At 38.2% G+C, this 20,764-nt stretch overlaps 1 protein-coding gene across 1 annotated transcript in view; it reads left to right on the top strand.

Annotated features, from left to right (window-relative positions):
* KIF26B (kinesin family member 26B) overlaps positions 1-20,764 on the top strand; it is a 277,322-nt gene that overhangs the window by 91,353 nt on the left and 165,205 nt on the right. The window contains exon 4 of the mRNA XM_066546619.1: positions 20,170-20,336. Coding sequence (XP_066402716.1) covers positions 20,170-20,336 — 167 coding nt within the window. The remainder of the gene's footprint in view (positions 1-20,169; positions 20,337-20,764) is intronic.

The following is a 20,764-nucleotide window of genomic DNA, read 5'->3' on the forward strand; positions in this document are numbered from 1 at the left end:
TATCTTCTGTTTGCTGCTGCTTCTAGTGCTTCTTAGTGTTCAGCAGAATGAAGATAAAATGTTAATGATTGCTACATTGGTGCCAGGGTAATTTAAGTAGCTTCTAAAGGATATAATGTAAGGTACAGAAATCAAGTTACTTGTTCCATTTGCAGACCAACAGGTGTCTTCTGTAATTATTCCATGCTTCCTAGAGCCAGACCTATTTTACCAAAGCATCTTAGCAACAACAAAAAACCAGATTTGTATACTGACCTTTCTATTATTGTGTTCTTCTGCAACCACACACAATTCCCTGAGATACCAAATGCAGGAGGTATTTCGCCTTTGTGCTGTTAGGCTTTGGTCCAGAATATCTGGGATGGCTTATGTTTCAAAAGCAGTTCAGTCACCATGTGTATGAGATCCATGTTTGACTATGATGGCTCCCTGAATGCAGTAAAAACCTTTTTGTTCCTATTACTGTGAGCTCCTGAATGATGATAATGAGCAGATGTGTGCAAATTCTGCACTGATTTTTTTTTTCTTCATTCTGTGACCTGGACTCTTAACAAAGTGACTTCATAATCAGACTATACACTGAAAGTGCAAGAATTTTATTTACAAAGATTGTTTGACTGGGCCAAGAAACAGATTGTCAAACAAACTCATTGGCACTGAAATTATATCCTTGCTTGATTATCTCCATTGCCCTCTTCCCCCATGCATTAGTTGTTATCTCTGAAGTAGCTTTCCCTGGCTAAAAGCCTTTTTAAACCAAGTCACCAATAATTAGATATGACCCCACTAAAGTCAGTGTATGTCATCAGTTGACATTTTGCCATGATTGTTTGATCATCCAATTTGTATATTACTGGAGTTGGCTATTTGTATTTCATTCCTCCTGTCTACCCCTTCAACTAACAGCCCAGTTGTATACTGCTTTTCTAATATCGTCAAGGCGGGAAACTGGAGTCTATGTGAACTGTAGGTGAGGTTTATTTTTTTGCATTACTCTGGCATGATTTGATCTCTTACGGCATTTTTGTGCATGGCTTAATGACCTTAGAATCATTACTTTTCCCCTTCATGATGCTGGGGTGACCAAGGGAAGAAAGAGGTAAAGGGTATCCCATGGATTGAAAAGAGCTAAATAGGCTTATCCTGTGAATATGAAAACCCCGTGACTCAATTGTGATGTGAGGAAGAAATCTGGACTATTATAGGAGTGAGTTAATCCTGCAAATTAGCAAAAGCCAGAAGATCACAATTAGTGAGGATTTGTAGTCTTGGTTTCCTTCCCTGCTTGTAGCTAAAGGATTTTGTCCATGTGAGACTAGTTTCATTTCTTAAATAATAACTGTGCTGATTGCTTGCATTAATTGAAAAAAATAGAAACTGAGAGGAGGTGTTTCAGCAGTGAGAAAACTGATGTAGAGATGGGATAGAGAAGGGGGAAGACAAACTGATACATCAAGGCAAAATTGTCCTTTTATTTCCGATGATGTAAACAAGGTGGCACAGAACTAGAGAGAAAAATGGTTAGCTTCTGCTTTATTTCATAGTTTGAGAACACAGAGAACATAGAGAGCTACTACAGCCAATTTGGAAGTAAAGGGAAATACACTTTTTATGCAATGTACAGTTTTTTGGAACTTATTAGAAAAAGTATTGAGGCCAAAAGCTTAGGAAAATTCATAAAAGGATTATGGGCAATAAAAAGTTCCCTACTTTATGATATTAGGATAAAAAAAGAGCCAGATATAAATTGCTGTATAGAATAAGGTATTTGATATCTTATGATCTGTGGAGAAGGCTTTTTTAAGTTTATACAATATATAGGTAAGGACTAGAATTTCTGAAATGGTCACTGAATTTTGCTGGCACAGGTATTACTGGGTTCTCTGGGAGGAGGATACTCAGTGCTTAGATGACCTCTTTGTCCCTCTCTTCTGAAAGTGGGTGAGAGGTGCTGTGTTTTGGAGAGAGGCCTGTGATAAACAGATCAGTGAAAAGTGCTTTTCCAAAGGTTTCCACAACATTTCCAGAGTTCCATGTAAGTGTTGTACATTTCAGAATTATTTTGACTTTTTTTTTTCTTTTTTTTAATTCCTTACTGAAGTGTGTGAAGATTCTAAAAGTTCTCTTGGGTTGAATCATTAATCTGAGAAACATTTTGGTCTTCACTTTTGCATAAAGATTCAGTCTTGTGGGTGATACTCCTGTATGTTGCTAATTTTTCAGCATCTGTTGCAAAGAGAGGAAAAAGAAATGTACTAAACCAAAGGCAACTCATTCCAATTGAGATCAGAAGGAGATGACAAAGGAATTGGAAAGCAATTTTTAGGAGCTTCCCTTTAAATTCCTAAGGGATATCACTCAAAAAAGCCACAAATCAATGTACTGTCTCATTGACTAAGATGTTTGCTTCTCACACTGCTTTACACAAATGGGACATAGCATTAAGATTAGATTTAGAAACACCATATTTTTGTGCCTTTTGTAGAATTCTGTTCTTTGACTTCTTCTTAGAAAAGTATTTGAGACTTTAAACATGGAGAAGTATATTACTATGCAAAAAATAATCTTACAAAACCTTTGCTTTGATACTATGCCGTGCTTATGGGAAGTAAGGAAAGCATGGCTGGAGACTTGTGTAACTCTGAAATGTGATTCCACAGAGCTCTCATGTAAAACCGTGTTTTCTTTTCTCTAAAGTGCTTCTGAAATGGCATCAGAGAGGGGCATCAACTTCTCTTTTGGGCCAGTTCTCTTTAATTCAGTAGATTTGAGTTAAAGTGGTTGGTTCTCTAATTACATTCCAGGGCACTGAGGACTTGAGAGGTGGGTGTTGTCAGATAGAATACATTTGGGACCAGACCCTCTTCTGTCTCACTCCAGGATAATGGCTTTGCAGCTGACATGGCTGCATTGGTGTAATACAGAAAAGACTGAGAGCAACATCAGCCCTGTAAGATCTGATCAGCCAGAGTGTGACAACAGCTGTGGTGATGGGAGCAAATGTGGCATCTTACACTCAGAGTGGCCTCCACTTCCCCTTTGGGTTGGTGAATGGGGAAGCTTTTTTTTCTCCATGCTCTTCTTGTCTCACCCTGCTCTGAAGAGTCTGTTGGAACTGCGCTTGACAAATGAATGCAGAAACCTGATTGTCCAGCTTCTTTTGAACTTTGAATGCGTCAAGATGTGTTTTATGAAGTAAAAGGAAGAATTTCATCTGTACAAGGGTGAGAAAAAGCCCCTCTGAGCTAGTGAAAACATCTTTTCAGTCTGCAAACTTCTCTGAGAAGAAATAAAATTGCACTTCACCTTTCACTTCCACATAACCTCTCGCATAGAATCCAGAGCTGCTCCAAAGGTTAAAGGAATGGTAATGAGCTTTCATCTTCCAAGAAGTTGGTTGTGTACTCATTGTGGCTAATGTTACTAGCAAACCTGAGCGTAAGGATCTGTAGCTCCTCCTTGTATGAGAGCACTGAAGTTACGATCACATCTGTCATTCAGGTATCTGAGGATTTGGGTTCTGTACACCAGGAAAGTCTCAGGTATGACTGGTAGACATGAGTGTCAAGCGACTGTGGTGCAACCAGTCCAAGGTCACAGCTGTGTGTGTTGGTGTGCAAATGAAATGTTTCTATTGTGAGAGCTCTTTGAACCAAATACATGCATCTGTCAAGCTTTACTTCAAAATGATGCTTTTTTAACTTGGGAAAGTGGCATGTATAAGTGTATATTAAATATTTGCCTAAATTTATGTAAAGGCTAGTGAGAAGGGCAGAAAAAGAATTAAAAGTGGAAGCTCTGCTTGATGAAATCACTTCTGCTTCCCTGACTTTGCTGTGGCTGCATGCTCAGTGTCACTGGATAATTATATAACACCTTAATGTCAATCCTGCCCGTTCTTTACATCAGGGCTATTGATAAAAGCAGAGTTTAGGCCTGGTTTAAAAAAAAAAAACCCACTTTTTTAAAGCACATAGTGATATACTCTTTCCTGTAAAAAATAGATGACAGATATGGTTTATTATTGCTTTCCTTCCTGACAGGTTTCAGGCTGCTGGAGCTAGGCAATGTAGCTGGATTTAAACACAAATCATAAACACAGTCATCTCTGTTTTATTCTTGTATATTTTCTTGGTTATTGAAGTGCCACATAGAAAATGGAAAATTAATTCAAGTGCTATTAAAGAAATTATAGAGAGCGCATCACAAGAAAATGTAATGAGATACTATCAGTGCTTAATTGATCAGTCTCTCTGATCCCTGAAGAATTCGTGTGAAGTTTGTTGCCAGCGTGCAGGAGGTAGAAAAGGATGTGACATGATTTGTAATTGTGTGATTCCAATACATCATGGCAGTGATCAGAGACAGGACTGACAGGAAAATTGCACTCAGGAAGCTTTGTCTGCATTTGGACCAGTTTCTACAGAAGTCATTTTGAGGAGTCTTGCAATGCTAGGTAGGTTTAACTGAGGTTTAGTTTGCACGCTTGTTGAGATTTCTAATACTTTTACTTTGAAGTAATGTAAACCAAAAATAATATTGTTTTGTCCTGTCCAGTAAATAATATAACAGGACAGTATTCAAGTGACTTAAGAGAGCAATGCAGCAAAAAGTTCCTGGCCACCACGCTTCTTTGAGAAATTACAAGAGCATCAGAGTGTGTCCTAAAGCTTATCTAATTTTTTTTACTTTTAGATGTAAATGCTGAATGAGGGATCAAGTTGTTTTCATGCAGCTAAGTGCTTTGGAGGGAAAAATCTAGTTCTCATGTTACTGGCTTTTCATTGTTTTCCATCCTTAGTCAGTTGTCACAAGGGTCTTTGCCTCTGTAATCCTAAATGCCAGGATATGCCATTTGCAGCCAGGATTTAGTAGTGATGCTTATGATCTCCTGACTGTTGTCTTGCACTTCAGAACCTTTGTAAAGATCCTTTTAAACATTGCCACAGCCCACTGTATCAAGATTTATTCCTATTTATGTAAAAGTAGATGAAATGCAGACACCTGACCTGCTTTAGGTCAAGGTTTCTGGAAAGGGGCTTGAGAGGGGGGTGTTATGTATGGGCAGATTATGAGATTTTTCCAATCTCAGCGATGTGGATTTCTCTGCTTCCTTTTCCATTCACTGCTCAATCACCTTAATCATATATTAGGAATATTTGCTGCTTCTCCCTGCCATCTCAATGCTTTGTCTCTGAAGCAGGGACAGTTGGCACCGGTGCAATGGGCCATTACTTCTGTGGCCTCTAGGCATTTTATGATTCAGTGAATATGAATAATAAAGCACCTTATTCCTCCTCTGTTCTCCAGGGAAGGTGATTTCAAGTGTGGCAGTGGAGGATTATTATGGCTTGGTTTCCTTTTGAGCATGAGAGAGTGGGAGGGCACCTCTAAGTTATAAACACATAACAGAAATACTGGAAAACAACTGTTTTATTCCTCAGTATCCCCTTCTATCTGCTGGAAAATTTTATATGATTCATGATTGATAAAAAAATTCTTTGGTAATGCTATTATTGCTAATATTCTTTTGCCCAATTTGAATACATTGAGTATAAATATTTCTTCATAATTTCTTGAAGAATCTTTAGATGCTACCAGAGAAAGCCAAAGGACCTATCAGTAGCCACAACTCTACTACAGCAAGAGTTTGTGCTTAGGCCATTAGAGAATTTCTTCCCAAGATTTTTTAAATGTTGCATGGACATGGAGTGGGGAAAAATGAAATTTTCCTGGGAAACATATAATGTAAACCCAGTTGAATTGGTAACTATAATATTTTGCAGACTTTAAAGTCCATATCTCTAAAATGATAAAAAATGCTTGGAGGGAAGTAACAATTTTTATTGTGCTATGCTATATGTGTTAAGAAGTGGATGTACAGAAAGGTTGAAGGATATGCCTTAGGTGGCTGCTATGCAGCCTGTGGAGAGATGAGAGAATAACCTTTTCTCCTGTTACACTCAGGACAAAAAGGGCCATCTTGTCATTTCATGTGTTGAGGTTAGTTTTTTCTGTGCCTGCCTGAAAGAATCAATATCAGAGTGGATTATGAAACAGAAATCATAAGGGCTCAGAACAGTTTGAAAAAACATTGGTTTTTTCAAAAAACAGAAGGGACTGACTAAAAATATCTTGCTGGTTGATTGTTTTTTTATCTTCAAATACAGCTTGAGCTGGAATTTTTATCAACTGAGCAGAGTTCATACACTCTGCCTTTTACAACAAACTGCTACTGTGCTTTCTGAGAAGAAAAGAAACTTGCAAATAAGGACTTTGTTTAGTGGGATTCACTTGAAAGCATGCCCTTGGGAAAGAAAAAGACTGTAGAAGTTCTAAATTGACCTATGAAGTTTTTGGGTTTTAGTATCTTTGAAACATATTTTTTCAAAAAGCTCCTGAGTCCAGGATATATCTTTCTTGTTTACTCTGCCTTGATTTCTGACTTTATAAAAGTAATTCCAGGAAATATTAAAATCCTTTCATTCTCCTACAGTAGTCTGTTTTTTCCTTGGGAACCCTACAGTGATGCTTTTCTTCTGGAAAACAGAAAAAAATGCATTTGAAAACGTAATATTTTTTTTGTTGGGAGTTTATAATCAGCTATTCATGGTGGATAAGACTGAACCCTTTGTGAATGAACCCCATTGTCCATAGGGGACACTGCAGTGAGCATCAGCAATCATTAGCTCCAGAAGGCTTGGTTGTTATCCTGTGTGTGTGGTACTGCTCTACATTTTGGAGCTGGTTCATGCCCATCTTGTTTTCCATTTGTCCTAGAGTAACTGTCTGTGCAGGATGTCTTATGAAGGGCCTGTAGTAAACCTGGTGAAGAGACAGTGGGACCTTTTACTTCAGTTAAACAAATTTTAAACAGATTACAGCACTATACTTGCACTGACCTGTGCAAGGTGATCCTTTTTTTGACATGTTACTATGGAGAAGCAAATCAGTCCATGATGCTCTATTAAAAAAAGTAATTAAAATAGAATAAAAAGTTCCTTTAAAAAATTAATTTAAAAGTAGCTTCTGAAAATTTTACATTGCAAACCCACTAAATAAAATGGAGGGGAAACATTCAAAACCATTCATGTGCAAAGAAAATTCTAGGTGCAATAAGCCAGAATTAAAACTGAAGATGACAATGAGACATTTATTACAGTTCAGAATAATTTACTAGAGTTCAGGCATCATTTCAGAGGGTGTGCTAGTTTGTTGCTATTATATTTGAATTTCATTAAATACATTTAATTAAATCTGTTGTAAATCTGTTTTATTCCCAAGGGGCCAGTTAGTATAATCCTTCTGTTTGCTTACAAAAATATCAACCAATTGTTCCTGCACTAATTTTAATCACTGTTTATTTTTAAACAATAGTGAAGTACATTTTGTCTGTTTAGTTTCTTGTGCAAAGTCCTTGGGGCAATGAATTTTTGTTGTTGTTTGTGTCCTATGTAGAAGAAAGTTTGTATTCATTGTCAGAGTGTTTAAAAAAAGATAAAAAGAAGAAAAATAAGTACTAATGTGCCATTTGAAGTTAGTTTAGGTTGACTTTAAAGAGAAAGAAATGAATGTAGTTGTAAGACTTGATAGTATACTTTCAGACAGTAATAAAAATGAGCAAATTCTACTAGTAAAAATTAGGAAATAATAAGCCTACAAGGATGCAGAAATTTAAATAATGACAAGAGTCTTAGACAATTTGCAAAGCACAAATCTATCTGACATTAGCGTAGTTCAAAGACAGGCAGTAATTTATAACAAAAGCTGGAAGAGCATGCTGTGGATGGGTACAGTGAACAAGTTTTGCTGTGAAAGTATAAACACAGTGTAGCTATGAGTAAAGAGTAAAGAATTGGTAGTATTTAGTGTGTGTGCTGCATTCCAGAGTTAAATGCATAGGGCAGCAAAATGCACAAGACCTTGCATATGACTGTCTTGTATTTGTCTTTTGCAGCACTTTTCCTAGAGAGCAAATCATACACAATCATTAAAGCTGTGTGGTGTCTACCCTTGGTTTGATCTGTGTTCTGTTTTAGAGGAAAATAATTCCTGATGAATCAGGCTGTTATTTGTCCACTCAAAATTGCCATGATAGGCTATACTGATGGAATTTGAAAGAATATCATCTCTTGAGGAGTGATTGCTATTTGTTAGTGCTGCATAGTGCTGAATGGATATTCAGTTGTTCTCTCTCCTGCATTTTCAGAAACAGCTGTAGAGCACATCTAGAATAAAGCCTGTGCCCCTTCCTCTCTCTAATTCATTTTTCAGAATGGTGCAGTTTTGAAAATATGCATGTCTGTAGTCTATATCTTCCAAATTGATCACTGATTTTTTAAAATCCCATCTGAGAATAGTAAAGGAGGTATGTCTCGGCATTTTCTAAAAAAGAGTAATTTAAAATCAGTGATGAGAGCCAAATATTGTTCTTCATCTGACCTTATTCATCTGGTTGGTGGAGATGGGGATTGGTATTAATTACCCAGTCTGCAAGTGAATGTGCTCAAAATTAAAGCTGAGAATGGACAGATAGCATGTTTAAAGTTCTTAGTGTACAAAGGCCCTAAGGGAACACGTGGGAATGTCATCTTTGTACTGTAAAGCTGTCATAGTGAAGATGGATTATGATGGTTCCTCCAAACCAAAATGCAAATTGCATATACTGGGGACAGATCATTGTGTGCACTTGAATTAAATGCTAGGTCAGCTTTGGATAATGTAGTATTGAGTTAGAGCCTGGAAAACGGTGCTTAGCTTCGATCCCTTCAAGGCTTGCAAATCTAAGCTGAAACAAACTATTTGAATGGAAAACATGACAGAAGTTGCAGCAAATGAGAGGAGACAAAAAACATTATTAGCTTGGAAAATAGGAGTATTCTAGGAGCATATGTAAAATGCTGAGGCTGTTCAGTGCTGTGTGCGAAAGATCCATCCCATTCCAAGTGGAGTACCATACCAAACGTGTGTGCTGATGGTCACAATTTGATCCATTTATGCCACTGAAAGGGAACCAGAACAGAGAGAGGCTCACTTACTAATGATTTACAGTATGCACCAACTAAATTTTTATCTGATTAAGTCCAGTTGAGGATGTGCTTCTCCTATTTTTTTTCCCCCTTTCATTAGCTGAAAGGGCAATAAATCTAGAGCAAACAGAAGACAGCATAGCATAACTGAGCACCTTGTCAGTCTATGGAATTCACCCCAGGAAGTGGCCCCCAAGTCAAATGCTTACAGTTGGGTGATTTTATGACTGCTAATAACAACTGTAGCTATGCAAACTAAGGTAATAGGGCAACCAAATGTATGGCTTAAGGCATTGACCTTCAGAGCAGGAAGCAACTGTTTCTGTCCAGTTCCTGGTCTCATTTGAAGACTCTTCTGGAACCTTTTGCATTCTTTTCATGTATTCCTGTTAAAGGTTATAATTGTTGCTGTAATAAAATACTTTTAAAATGTTAGCAAGATTTTTTTATTATTAACATGAAAGAAAGATGTGTTCATGTACTGTGACAGATTAGAAAGACCAACGTTGTTAAATTTATAGAGGTCACTCCTGCTGATGTGTAACTTCTGCAGAACAGTCAGGGTTTTTTTTCTTTAGCAAAAAAAACCTAAAGACTCCTCTGGAAATGAGACACTTTCATGGGCTGTTCCCATGAGCACTGGTAACTTGATATCAGCTGTTGCCCCATCTTCACAGTGGTACAATGAAGGAAGGAGCATCTTCAAGGGACTATTCATAGTAGGGGGACAGAAAAGGGCAATTTGGATTGTTGTGGTATCTGCCAGCACTAATATGATTAAACCTGTGTCAGCAGTTCATAAAAAAGCTGATAGTCATGATTTATTTCTGATGGAGAAGGCACTGGAATGGTACTGATTTCCAAATAGGAGCTTTCTAGATCACTGAGTCAAACCTATGTACCTTTCCATGAGCAGGTTGGTAAGAGACCTGCCCGGTGTGTGTGGTATTTTCTGAGTTCCCCGTCATTGGGAGGAATGATTGAATCTGACTCCATGTTCTTAGAAGGCTAATTTATTATTAGATGATAGGATACTATACTGAAACTATACTAAAGAATGGAGAAAAGGATACTTACAAAAAGCTAAAAGATACTAAAGAAAAACTCATGACTCCTTCCAGAGCCCTGACACAGCTGGACCGTGATTGGTCATTAAGTCAAAACAATTCACATGTTGGATAAACAATCTCCAACCGCATTCCAAAGCCGCAAAACACAGGAGAAGCAAATGAGATAAATTGTTTTCTTTTTTCTCTGAGGCTTCTCAGCTTCCCAGGAGAAAAATCCTAGGCAAGGGGATTTTTCCAGAAAATATGACAGTGACAAGTGTGTACTGATTTTAGCCCCCCAAAAAGGGGGGGGGCTAAGATCTTGCTCACCTTGAGGCAATTATGTGCGTGGACTGAATCTGCATTATGCCACATTCTTATGCAGTAATCATTGCAGCAATCTCTAAGCCTATCAGATGATTTTTCCATACTCTAAATGAAGTCATTCTCTCTCCTTGTATTTTTGTGGTAGAATTTAGCCATATGTCTTTGCTTAAACAAAGACTAATGATTCCACCTATGTGTGGATAAACAAATTGTGGTTTTTATTCCTTATTCTCTTGCTAGCTACAGAAAGAGGTTCCTTTCTGGGTCAATAATGCCATTTAAGTTAAGCCCACATGCTGTCACACTCTGGTAGCTTCTAGGACTGCTCTTGTCAACTGACAAGTGAGAGGTCAGTGTCTCACAGATTGCTGTTTGTGATAAGGAAACAGCTACAGTAAGATTTGAACTTCTTACGTTGTCTTGACATTGCTGGCAGTTGGTAACTGATCAGAGAAATGAAAGCTTGTTTTCATAACAAATACATTACTCCTGCACGCAGTGCCATAGAGCTGTACCTCAGCTTCAGAAATGCAATCACTTCATTTAACTGCTGCCCCTCATGTACAGACAGGAGTCAGACACACTCCTCTTTCGATTGCCGCACCAGTTATTTTAGCACAATTAGCCTGGCTGCTGAGGACTCAAAAGGTGGCTGATGCAACAAGGGATTACAGTGAGAGTGCTGAATCTGGATGTATGAAAGCAGCTTTGACTGAGTCACACAAAAGAAAGGCATTTTCTCCTGTAAAATGTTATTAATCTGATAGAGAATAAGACAGTGCAAAAGGATCAGATTAATTTCCAGCTGCACAGCTTTATAATGCAGCAAGATATACAGGTAACTAAGAGAATTAACAACTTCATAAAAGCAGATTTAAAAAAAAAACTTCTGAAAGCTATAGGCAGCCTCAGCTTTCCAACAGATTGATATTGCTGTCTTCTTGACGAGAAAGGAAGCAGTTTTATTGTGCTGCTGCACAGAGCCTTTTTTTGCATTGCTAAAATGCTTAGAGACACAAAATTGAGAACAGAACCTGTCTTTGCTAGCTGATGTTCCTATTTTTCATTTGCAGAGTCGGTGTGGGAATATGCCAGCTGGGAAACCTAACATTGCTGTTCTGTCAGCAGAGGCTTGGCTGGTGGAACTTTGTGAATGAGACGCGTACGTGGGCCTGGCTGATGGTGCTTTACTCGAAAGGGATGCTCACAGTCCTACAGGGAGTCTGCCTGTGGCAAGTCTGCTTCACTGAGGGCCTCTGGGGCAAGGAGGGCCTGCTTATTTACACCCCAGAATGGCTATCCAGCCTGTAGCTTCCTTGGAGAGGAATAGAAAAGGCTGGCATAATCCTGAAGGGACATGAGAAAACTTTGAGGGTATTGAAAAGGGTAGTTCAGATAGCTCTTGTGGTTTTGTAACAAGGTAGAGGCCTTACCTTTCAGAAAATAGTATGATAATTAAGAAGCAGCTAATAAATAAAATTTGTATGCTGTGCCACTCTGACTAAAGGAGTACTGCAGACTTGAATCTACTTCTGTACAGGGATTGAGTTCATTTGAGGTAGATGTTTGCTGTTCTGAATTCAAGGTGTGTTACCTTGTCATAAAAGGAAGTCTGGTTTGGCAAGTAGGATATCCCCTCACAGAATCACGATGGCTGTGACTAATGACTGTGTTGTCCTTCAGGTGTTTTGCAATAACTCCTAGTATGATCTTCCTCATGATTTTAGCAGGCACTGAAGTGAGACTGATGGGCTTGTAGTCACCAGGGTCATTCCTTTTCCCTTCCTGAAAATTGGGATAGTGTTACGAAGCTTTTAGTCAATCAGGACCTCTCTGGATTTCCAAGACTGTTCAGCAATCATTGTGAGGCATCTCACGATGACATCAGCCATCCACTTGAATAGTACTCTTGGATAAATCCCACCAGGCCTCTTAGAGGGATCCAACTGGAAAAAAAACCCTGTTTGGCAAGGAAGAACTCTTAACTGTAAGAAATTGAGGAAAATGTCTTATGGAAAAGGAATCCACCATTATTTGGATGCCTGATCAGTCTCTAAGTAGCTGATCTTGAAACATTCAGCAATTCAGGGCAAAATGTTTCCATTTAATGAGCTCTTGAGCGTGACATGGAACTAAATATAACTTAGCAGCTTTAATGGGAAGATGTGCCCATGCCTGCAAAAATTTGGATTTCATCTGTGCTGAAGAGTGCACTGGATCTGTGTTAATAATAATAGTGATAATGATGATAGTCATCATCATCATTATTATCTGCTTTCTAGAGGGACATGGGAGGTGGCTGCAATAGTCAAAAGTCATCTTTCTTTTGGACAGCAGGAAGCTGGAGGTTGCAATTAAACTCTACGTGCTGTCATGGTAACTAATTTATGTTTAAATAAAAGTAGTTTAGACTAAATAATGATTCTGATTAAATAGAAAGCATAATCAGCATTCTTACTATGCCAGTGATTCTCCCTTGGAAAAACCTTGCTCTTTCTAAGGTGCCTTGTTTAGTGTTTATTCACAATCTGTGCTGTTACAGTAGCCCTTTCTGCTGGATCAATATAGCAGATTTTGTGTGCAACTTTGTATAAAGTAGGAGTAAAGTGTGTGCAAAGATACTCTCTAGAGTTTCAGTGCTCACGATGAACAGTGCCTTGCCTTTCGTAAGCAGCTTCAGGATGTCTACATCCAAGAAAGAGTTTGAATACAGCATGACATTATGTGTGTCCTTTGTCAGCCTCTTTCTCATAGAACACATTCTTTTGACAAGGAAAGGGCTATCAGGATCTGCTGTCTTGCTCTTGTTCAAACAGAGTCTGTATCAGTAGTTGCAGTGATCTCTGGTTATAGAGCTGTTCAGTATTTTACTGAGAGAGAGAAACGTCATTATCAAATGGCAGAATGCTGTAGGATTATTCCAGTGCCCTTAGCTACAGGAACTTGCTTACTGATTCAAAATTATTTTTTTTCTAAAGGTGAACTTTGTCCTGAATAATTCTTTAAATGTGTCTTCTGTTGTAGTGAGTGATTTGTGGGAGATGCAGAGTATGTCCTTGGTACTCTATGGTGTATTAAAAGATGAATGACTTTGGAAATCACCAGCACTTTCAAGTTGCTTTGATTGAATGGTGTAATTGTTCCTTTTTGCCCTTTGAAGGATGTGTTAATAATTTGATAGCTGTGTGGGCAGCACAAGATTTCTCTTTTTCTCTACCCCTCTGCCCTTAAAATCCAACTTCAGTTTAATGATAGTTCAAGAAACACTCTACCAGCTTTAACTCAAAACATTTAAAGCTGTATTAAACAGGGGTATTTGAAACTGACCCATTATTATTTATCTTTCCTATTTTCACATGCTAACGTCTCCCCACAACACGGTAAAATTATGAAAACGAAATCTAATAAATGTCAAATTATCCACATTTGTCTTTCTTTTTTATACTGAGTAGAAAGAATCCTAGCTGTTATCTTGTCCTTTGAATGCTACCAAACATAAACTTATGCTGCACTTTTTTTGTTACTGCACAGAACTTAATGCAGAATTTCCATGTTAGGCAAAAAGGATGAAGTCATTATTACCAGAAGGGCTCAGAGAAAATTGCTAACTTATGGGAAGAGGGCCTACTACTTACTGATAAATTCCCTTGGTGATAAATGCCTTTTGCAGAAGAGGTAGAATTCCAATATTTTCTTCATTAACCTCCCTTCTGAAGAGACTCAAGAAGTGTCAGCTCCTACTCTGTTTCTTTTCTGATGCTGCTTCCTATAGGCAAGTTACTGTAATTCCACTGACAGTTTTAGTGGCTGGGAAGCTGGTGGCTGACAGAAGACTTCAGGTTTTTAATCTCATTCTGCAATCTACTGTACCAGCACATCAGACAGTGAAATCTTATGCACTAAAGGAAGCAGACAGATTATTTCTGTCTTTATTTATTTCTTCTGTTTTCAAAATTAATTTGTAAATAAGATTCTTGCCTCAATGTTTAAGAATTAGTAGATCAAGCCCAGGAAAAACAGGGCTGCTCACTTCTTGGGAAAGATTTGGTTTTCCATGCATGTGTCAGAAGAAAGATCACATGCAGGATGTACTGTGAGTTGCACCTCCCACTGCTTGTCTCATCACTCCCATACACCACAAACCAGCCTCCTTGAGCCAAATGGGAAGAATAACTTTTTCTTGTTATGACTGAGAAGAAACTGATGATCAAAAGGAGTTGGTTGGAAGGTGAAATATTAATATTGTAGAACAGCCAGAGTACCTGATTATGCACAATGGAAAAATTGGTATTAAGTTGTTAAGCTTGTGTTATAAACAAGTTTATATTAATTTATAATATTTTTGGTATGCAGAGCTTTGAGAGATGTATCCTTCAGTGCTTCTCTCAACTCATCCTTAAAAGACAAGTCTTTCAGAAGAACTTTTTTCTTGGTTAATGTAGATATTTATTGTCTAAAATAACCCAGGAAGTCATTTAGTCAGTATTTATTGGACAGAAAATTCAGTGCTGCTCTGAATAAAGAGCAGATTGCCAAAGAAGTCATTCATGAGTGTATGTGTGTTACGAAAGAGAGCTTTCTACCTTCAGTTTCTTCTTGCTGGTGAGCTTCTCTCCTGAGGTTAGGAATTCTGGACACTGAGAATTGCTTTATAGTGAACTTGAACACAGATTTATATTTTGAATTTACCTTCAGATATGGATATATTTCACACATTTCTGTGCATCCACTTCATTCATCAGTTACTGATGTTAGCTAGATTGTGGGGATGTTCCCGAATGCTTCACTACAACCAGGGCAATGGATATTTTACATCTTTCAAAAATGCTAACTTTCATTTGTAAGGGATGCATAGGTAATTTCAGCTGGGAGTCCTCAGTTAGGAGTTTTAGAAACATTAATGAGCTCGGCTATAAAATGCCCTTATGTAAATATAATTAACCTCATACTGCACAATGGCAAATCTTATGCACAGAGAGACTCTGTAATTGGAACAGGAAGAGAATCTATCCCAGCTGACACCTGTGGTTTAACTGCAGAGCCATCTTTTTCCTATGAAGTACAGAATTTAAATCATGATTTATCTCCAGCTCTTGCTGTGTAGTGTCAGAAAGCAGAGAAAGAGGAGGTTAATGGTTGCCTTGCATTTATGAGACAGAACAAAAAAATGGAGCCTTGGGAGGGATATCTGTCTTGTTCCATGTGCACTTAAAAGGTTTTTATTGAGGCATGAAAGGTCGCGTTGTTTCATGCTTTGTCTTTTTGTTGCTTATCCAGGCAGTGATGTACTGCCAAAAATTCTATAAAGGAATTTCTCAAAATATATCCTATTAACTGATCTTAAACCTCATGTATATACTATGTGGGTACTCACAAAAAAAAAAAAGAGAATTTAGTAATCAAGTCTTTTCCCCCTTAAGTACAGAAACAGCATCTACTAAGAGAGATGGTGACAGTAAAGAGGCAGATTTCCATGAACTGTGCTTGCCAGGCATATGTTAGTTTGGAAAAATAAAAAAGGTTTAAAAAAAAAAATCACCTGAGTTTTTTAATGCTCAAAGAGTAATTTTCAACTATGTTCTTTGAACTGGGATGGGGAAAAAAGTTCTCCAAGAGCTTTGGAAATCTCTGTTCTATGAGTATTTTTTCCTTAAATGCATGATATATCCTGGGTTATTTACTCAAGTTTGCATTTGTCTGAACTTAAAAAGCAAGGCCAGAAGAGAAAAGAGCTAATTTGGTACTGTGACTGGAGCACAGAGGAAATGAGATGGTAAGATTGCCTTCAAATATCACTCTTCAGTTTGGCTTAATAGCTTGAATGATCTCCACAGTCGTAATCTGTGAGACAAAAGAAAGAAATGCAAAATAACTGACTTGAAGCCAGTAGTTTTAGGATATGTGAATATTCTGGGCTCCTTTCTACCCCCTGCTTTATGTGTATGTATTGGATTCTGGGAACAAATGAAGATTTATCAGTCAAATATTGTGGGCGCATATCTGGGTGTCTGGTGAGGTACTCAGCCTGCAGATTGAACCACATGTACAAATTTGTGAAGTAGAAACAATACTCTGGAAAGAACTGGATACATAAAAGGTTCACAGCCTGGCACAGAGTTTGGCATGGCCAAACTTTCCCTTTGGTTCCACTGGCTGCATGACCAAAGGGATGTGAGGAAAAGAGAGCAATGGAGTGACTTGAACTTGTACAGACAAAACCTGTTAGAGGTTATGAGGGTTGGAGTATCACAAGATACTTCTGTGGGTTTTTTCCTGTGTAACACAAAGTAGTGTTGCAGGCTTCTCAGATTAAGAATTAGAGAATGAAATTCAGGTTAATATTTCAGTTTTCGATGCTTCTAGAGATATTTCACTATTGAAAAAATCCCACAATAGTAGAAAGTAAAAAGTGTGAAAAGTGGAGATCATTTCTAGGTTAGGAGATCCTGAACTGTGGCTATTTTATATTGATTTTTCTGTGTCTTAGGTATATTCCCATTTTGGTATCCCTGTAATATGGTCTTGACTAAGAAGTGTCCCTGCTGAGGAGGAGAGTAAATCAATGGAGTGCAAGGATAGACATTATCTATGTTTGGAATTTAGCTCTGAACGAGTTCCTGCTAAGAAGCAGATTTTTTTGCCTAGGAAGTTTGCCAGCATCTGTAAGGAAACCAGGCAGTGTTGCTGGACCCTCAGGATCAAGAGGGTCTTTAACAAGCCCAATACTGTTTTATGAGTGTCCATGCAGGGTGTCTCTAGGAGGGTACTCAGGGATGCTGATTTTTGCGGATGATATGTCAATGTGAACAATTTTTGGTTCACATTGTTTTCTGCAGCAAAGCAAGTGGTGCGATTGAGCTGGCAGGAGAGCTGCTGTCTGTCCAGCAGGCACTGGTGGTCAGTACCATAGAGATGTTTCAGAACTTGCAGTTTGAGCAGCTGACCATCCCTGTAGTACTTGGACTGTTGTGTAGGACACATGATAAAACAGCATTTATATTATATTATTTATATTACTGAAAACCCTACAATTAGGGAACAACCTCATTCTGCATCTGCCCATGTGATTACTAAAATAAGTATTATTTTTTTCACTTCTCTCTGTTCTATTTGTGGTACTCCACAAATACAGATTTTGTGAATATATTTGATTATTTCTGTCTTCTTAATTTTGTTTGTAGTTTACAATAAGAAAATGTCACCTAAATAACAGCCTTTATAAAATCTTCATCTCTATTTATTAAAAAGCATTTACATTCTATTTGCTGACTGATATACACTTCTCTCTGAGTGCATAGGTGAGGGGCAGTGGTTTATATCTTTCTAAAGGAATGTCATGTCTGTTTGTTAAGTGGTTATTTCGGAGTGCTTGTGTTTAAGAACTATTTATCAAAAAAAACTCAGAAACCAAGCATCTAGACAATTTCTGGGAAGCTTGAGAACATTTCAAGCAATGTGCACAATCAGTTTGAAGCATTTTATTGCTCTGAAGTTCATGTTAGACTTGTGGATGTGGACGGGGATCATCAAAAAGTCTCTACAATTGCAGAAACCATGTTACCAATGTGACATGGCTTTCATGTTGTCCTAAACACCAAGACACACAAATACTTTCCTGTTTTGCAATTGTTTGAAATGCCTCTCTCAAGCCTCACCATCTCACAACTTCAGGGGATCTGCTGATGCCAATAGAAATGCATTGCACTGGCTGTGAAATTCATATTTGGAGCTGCAAATCTTTATTTGGCAGTAGATGGAGAGGTTATGATTGCAGCTTAGATAAGTCAACTCGCCAACTTCTTAACTGCTTTCCATTTGCCATGGGAGTAGCATCTCCCAGTGACATTGCCAGCAATGATAATTAATTAATGATGATCCATCCTGATGACATATATTTGCATTGGATGATCTAAGATGAGGCTAGGTTTATATGTGTACTCTTCTCTGAAGGGAGAGTTGTCTGTTTAGTAGCTCCCATGGAAGGTGAGGAATTTGGTTTCAGGATAATTGAAGGGGACAGAGCAGAGTCTTGTGTTAGTTCATTACAAAGATAAATAGCTGGGTTATCAAGTATTATGTGATAATTAAGGAAATATTGTTTAGTGAATTCAAGAGTGCTGGGTGCCACAGCTAGACATACATAGGGTAGCAGGATGCTGAAGAACTGTCTGCCTTCACCCTGGAAATGTAAGGAGCTATTCTGGCAGGCAGCCTAAATTCCTGCATTCTACCAGTAGTATGAGATAATTTAAGTCCAGGTCTTCATCTATAGCCTTCTGAGAGCACTGCTCATTCTTTGTAGTGAATCCTGTAAATTGGAATGGCTCAGCATGGGATTAACATGATAGGGGCACTTTCAGCAATCTTCTGGTTCCTCATAAAAATTGAGAGGCTAGTTTAACATTCCTGTTCTTGAAGTATTATGGTTCATTGGTCTAAAAGTATGTAGAATAAGGATAAACACTGATTATTTTAGCTATAGCAGAATGGATAGCAATTTTCTGTGAGAGAAACACAGGCTGCATGATAGTTGGCCTAAAAAATGTTGCCATATCCATTTTATTTCCCTCACAAATAAAAATCAGTTCTTCAGCTTTGCTTTTAATTACTGAAATGTTTAGCGGGTGAAATAATAAAAGTCTAAGTGGAAAAAGAACTTCAGGATGATTTCAAATACTTTTTTTGATGTGCCTCACAAAGATCTTTTGTTAATTTTGTGGTGTCAGGTAGAGGTATGAAATTGAACAGGTGAGGGACTACCTCTTGGAAACTTTTTGCAGGGGGAGGGAAGCTATGCTGTGGATGATTGCTAGCAATAACCTGAGAGGGTTCTTTTTAGGCATACGTTGCAATTTTGTGGCATGCATTGGTGAACAGAAGCCATTTGTCATGGAAATGAGGGAAGGAGGAAAGGGAATTTTTTAGGAATTGCATGAAGTATGGGAGATGACATGACAGCATTGTAAATTCATGCAGAAGAAGTCAAGAAACTGAATTCAAACGGTTGAGGAGTTGCTTCAGTAGAGCTTACCCAGCTTTCTCTGAAGTCAAAGATCTTTCAGTTGATTTGAGGAGAGCTGGGTCAAGTCTGATGGAACTCTGATTCTTTTCAGACAATGAAAGGCTGAGGTGAGACTTCCTAATAAGAAAAAAATGTTAGAAGGGCCATCAGAAGAATGAAATCACATGATGCTTAAAACCTTTTAAGAAAGGCAATGAAAGTGAATAGTAATGATTGAAATTTTGCAGAGAGGTGATAAATTGCCCAAGATCCCGAGGGACTCTCTCCTATGCTGTTGAGTTTGCTGGAGAAAGGTCAACAAAAATGTTTAGTACACTAGAGAGGTGTTATTTTACAAAGACAAAAAATGTTGTCCTTTTAATCCCTGCCTTCCCCTCCCTCTGAAATAGAATATACATATTTTGCACAAATCTAATCTTTCTTTTATCTTGAAGTAAGACCAAGCAAAGATTATGGTTTACTCTTTCTTTTCCATATGGATGGAAAACCGTATACATTGTTGACATTTTTAGTGGTGGGATAAATTTATCCCATTGCTTCTAATGCAGACAAGGTTAGAGCTGAGCTTAAGTACTGTAGATTAGCGTGAAAGCAGCAATAAGCTTGTTCACAGAGCAGCGAAGAGGGAGTGAATGAAGTGCCTCTCTCTTACTCCATCTGCAATCCAGAGGCATTGCTGGATTAGGAGGGGTCAGCCAGTGAGCTTTAGCTGATGACACTTCTGCTTTTTTTCTGTCTTCAGATATCTCAGCTTATGACAGAGACTGGTCGAGAGGGCCTGACTGAAGCAGCACTGAACCGCTACAATGCAGACAAACCCTCCCTGTACAGCTTCCCTGCTTCCCAGAGCACATATGTTGCTAGTGAAGTATCCACAGGCACCTCGGTGGCAGCATCATTTTTTGCCAGGTAAGAGAGATTCTCAGATTTTCCTTTGCTGGACACATAACTTCTTTTAAAGGAGACAACTCCATAGTGAAGAAGGATATCATGTCAAAACATGGGTGTAGATACAGATCTATCACAAACTTGCAGGAATTACCATGAAAATGTTGTTTAATCCAACTATATGCATTTATCTGTAAAATGGGATGGCACTTCTGCCCTCTTCTGTAAAGTATCTCTTCAGTGCTTGATTTGGGTTAAAATGTGATTGTGCTTATGGAGTAGCATTTGACTTTGTGACATATTTAGAGGGGTGTATCCCTGAATGAGAAGGGCCCATCCAAGTAATTTCCTGAGACAGGCAATTAACTATAGAGCTATCTGGTGGTGGCTAGTTCAGTTTGGTGGCAATCTTCAGACTTCTTTTTGAATTTTACTTCCATCTAGGGAAA

This window comes from Molothrus aeneus, chromosome 3, assembly GCF_037042795.1.
Source record: "Molothrus aeneus isolate 106 chromosome 3, BPBGC_Maene_1.0, whole genome shotgun sequence".
NCBI lineage: Eukaryota > Metazoa > Chordata > Aves > Passeriformes > Icteridae > Molothrus > Molothrus aeneus.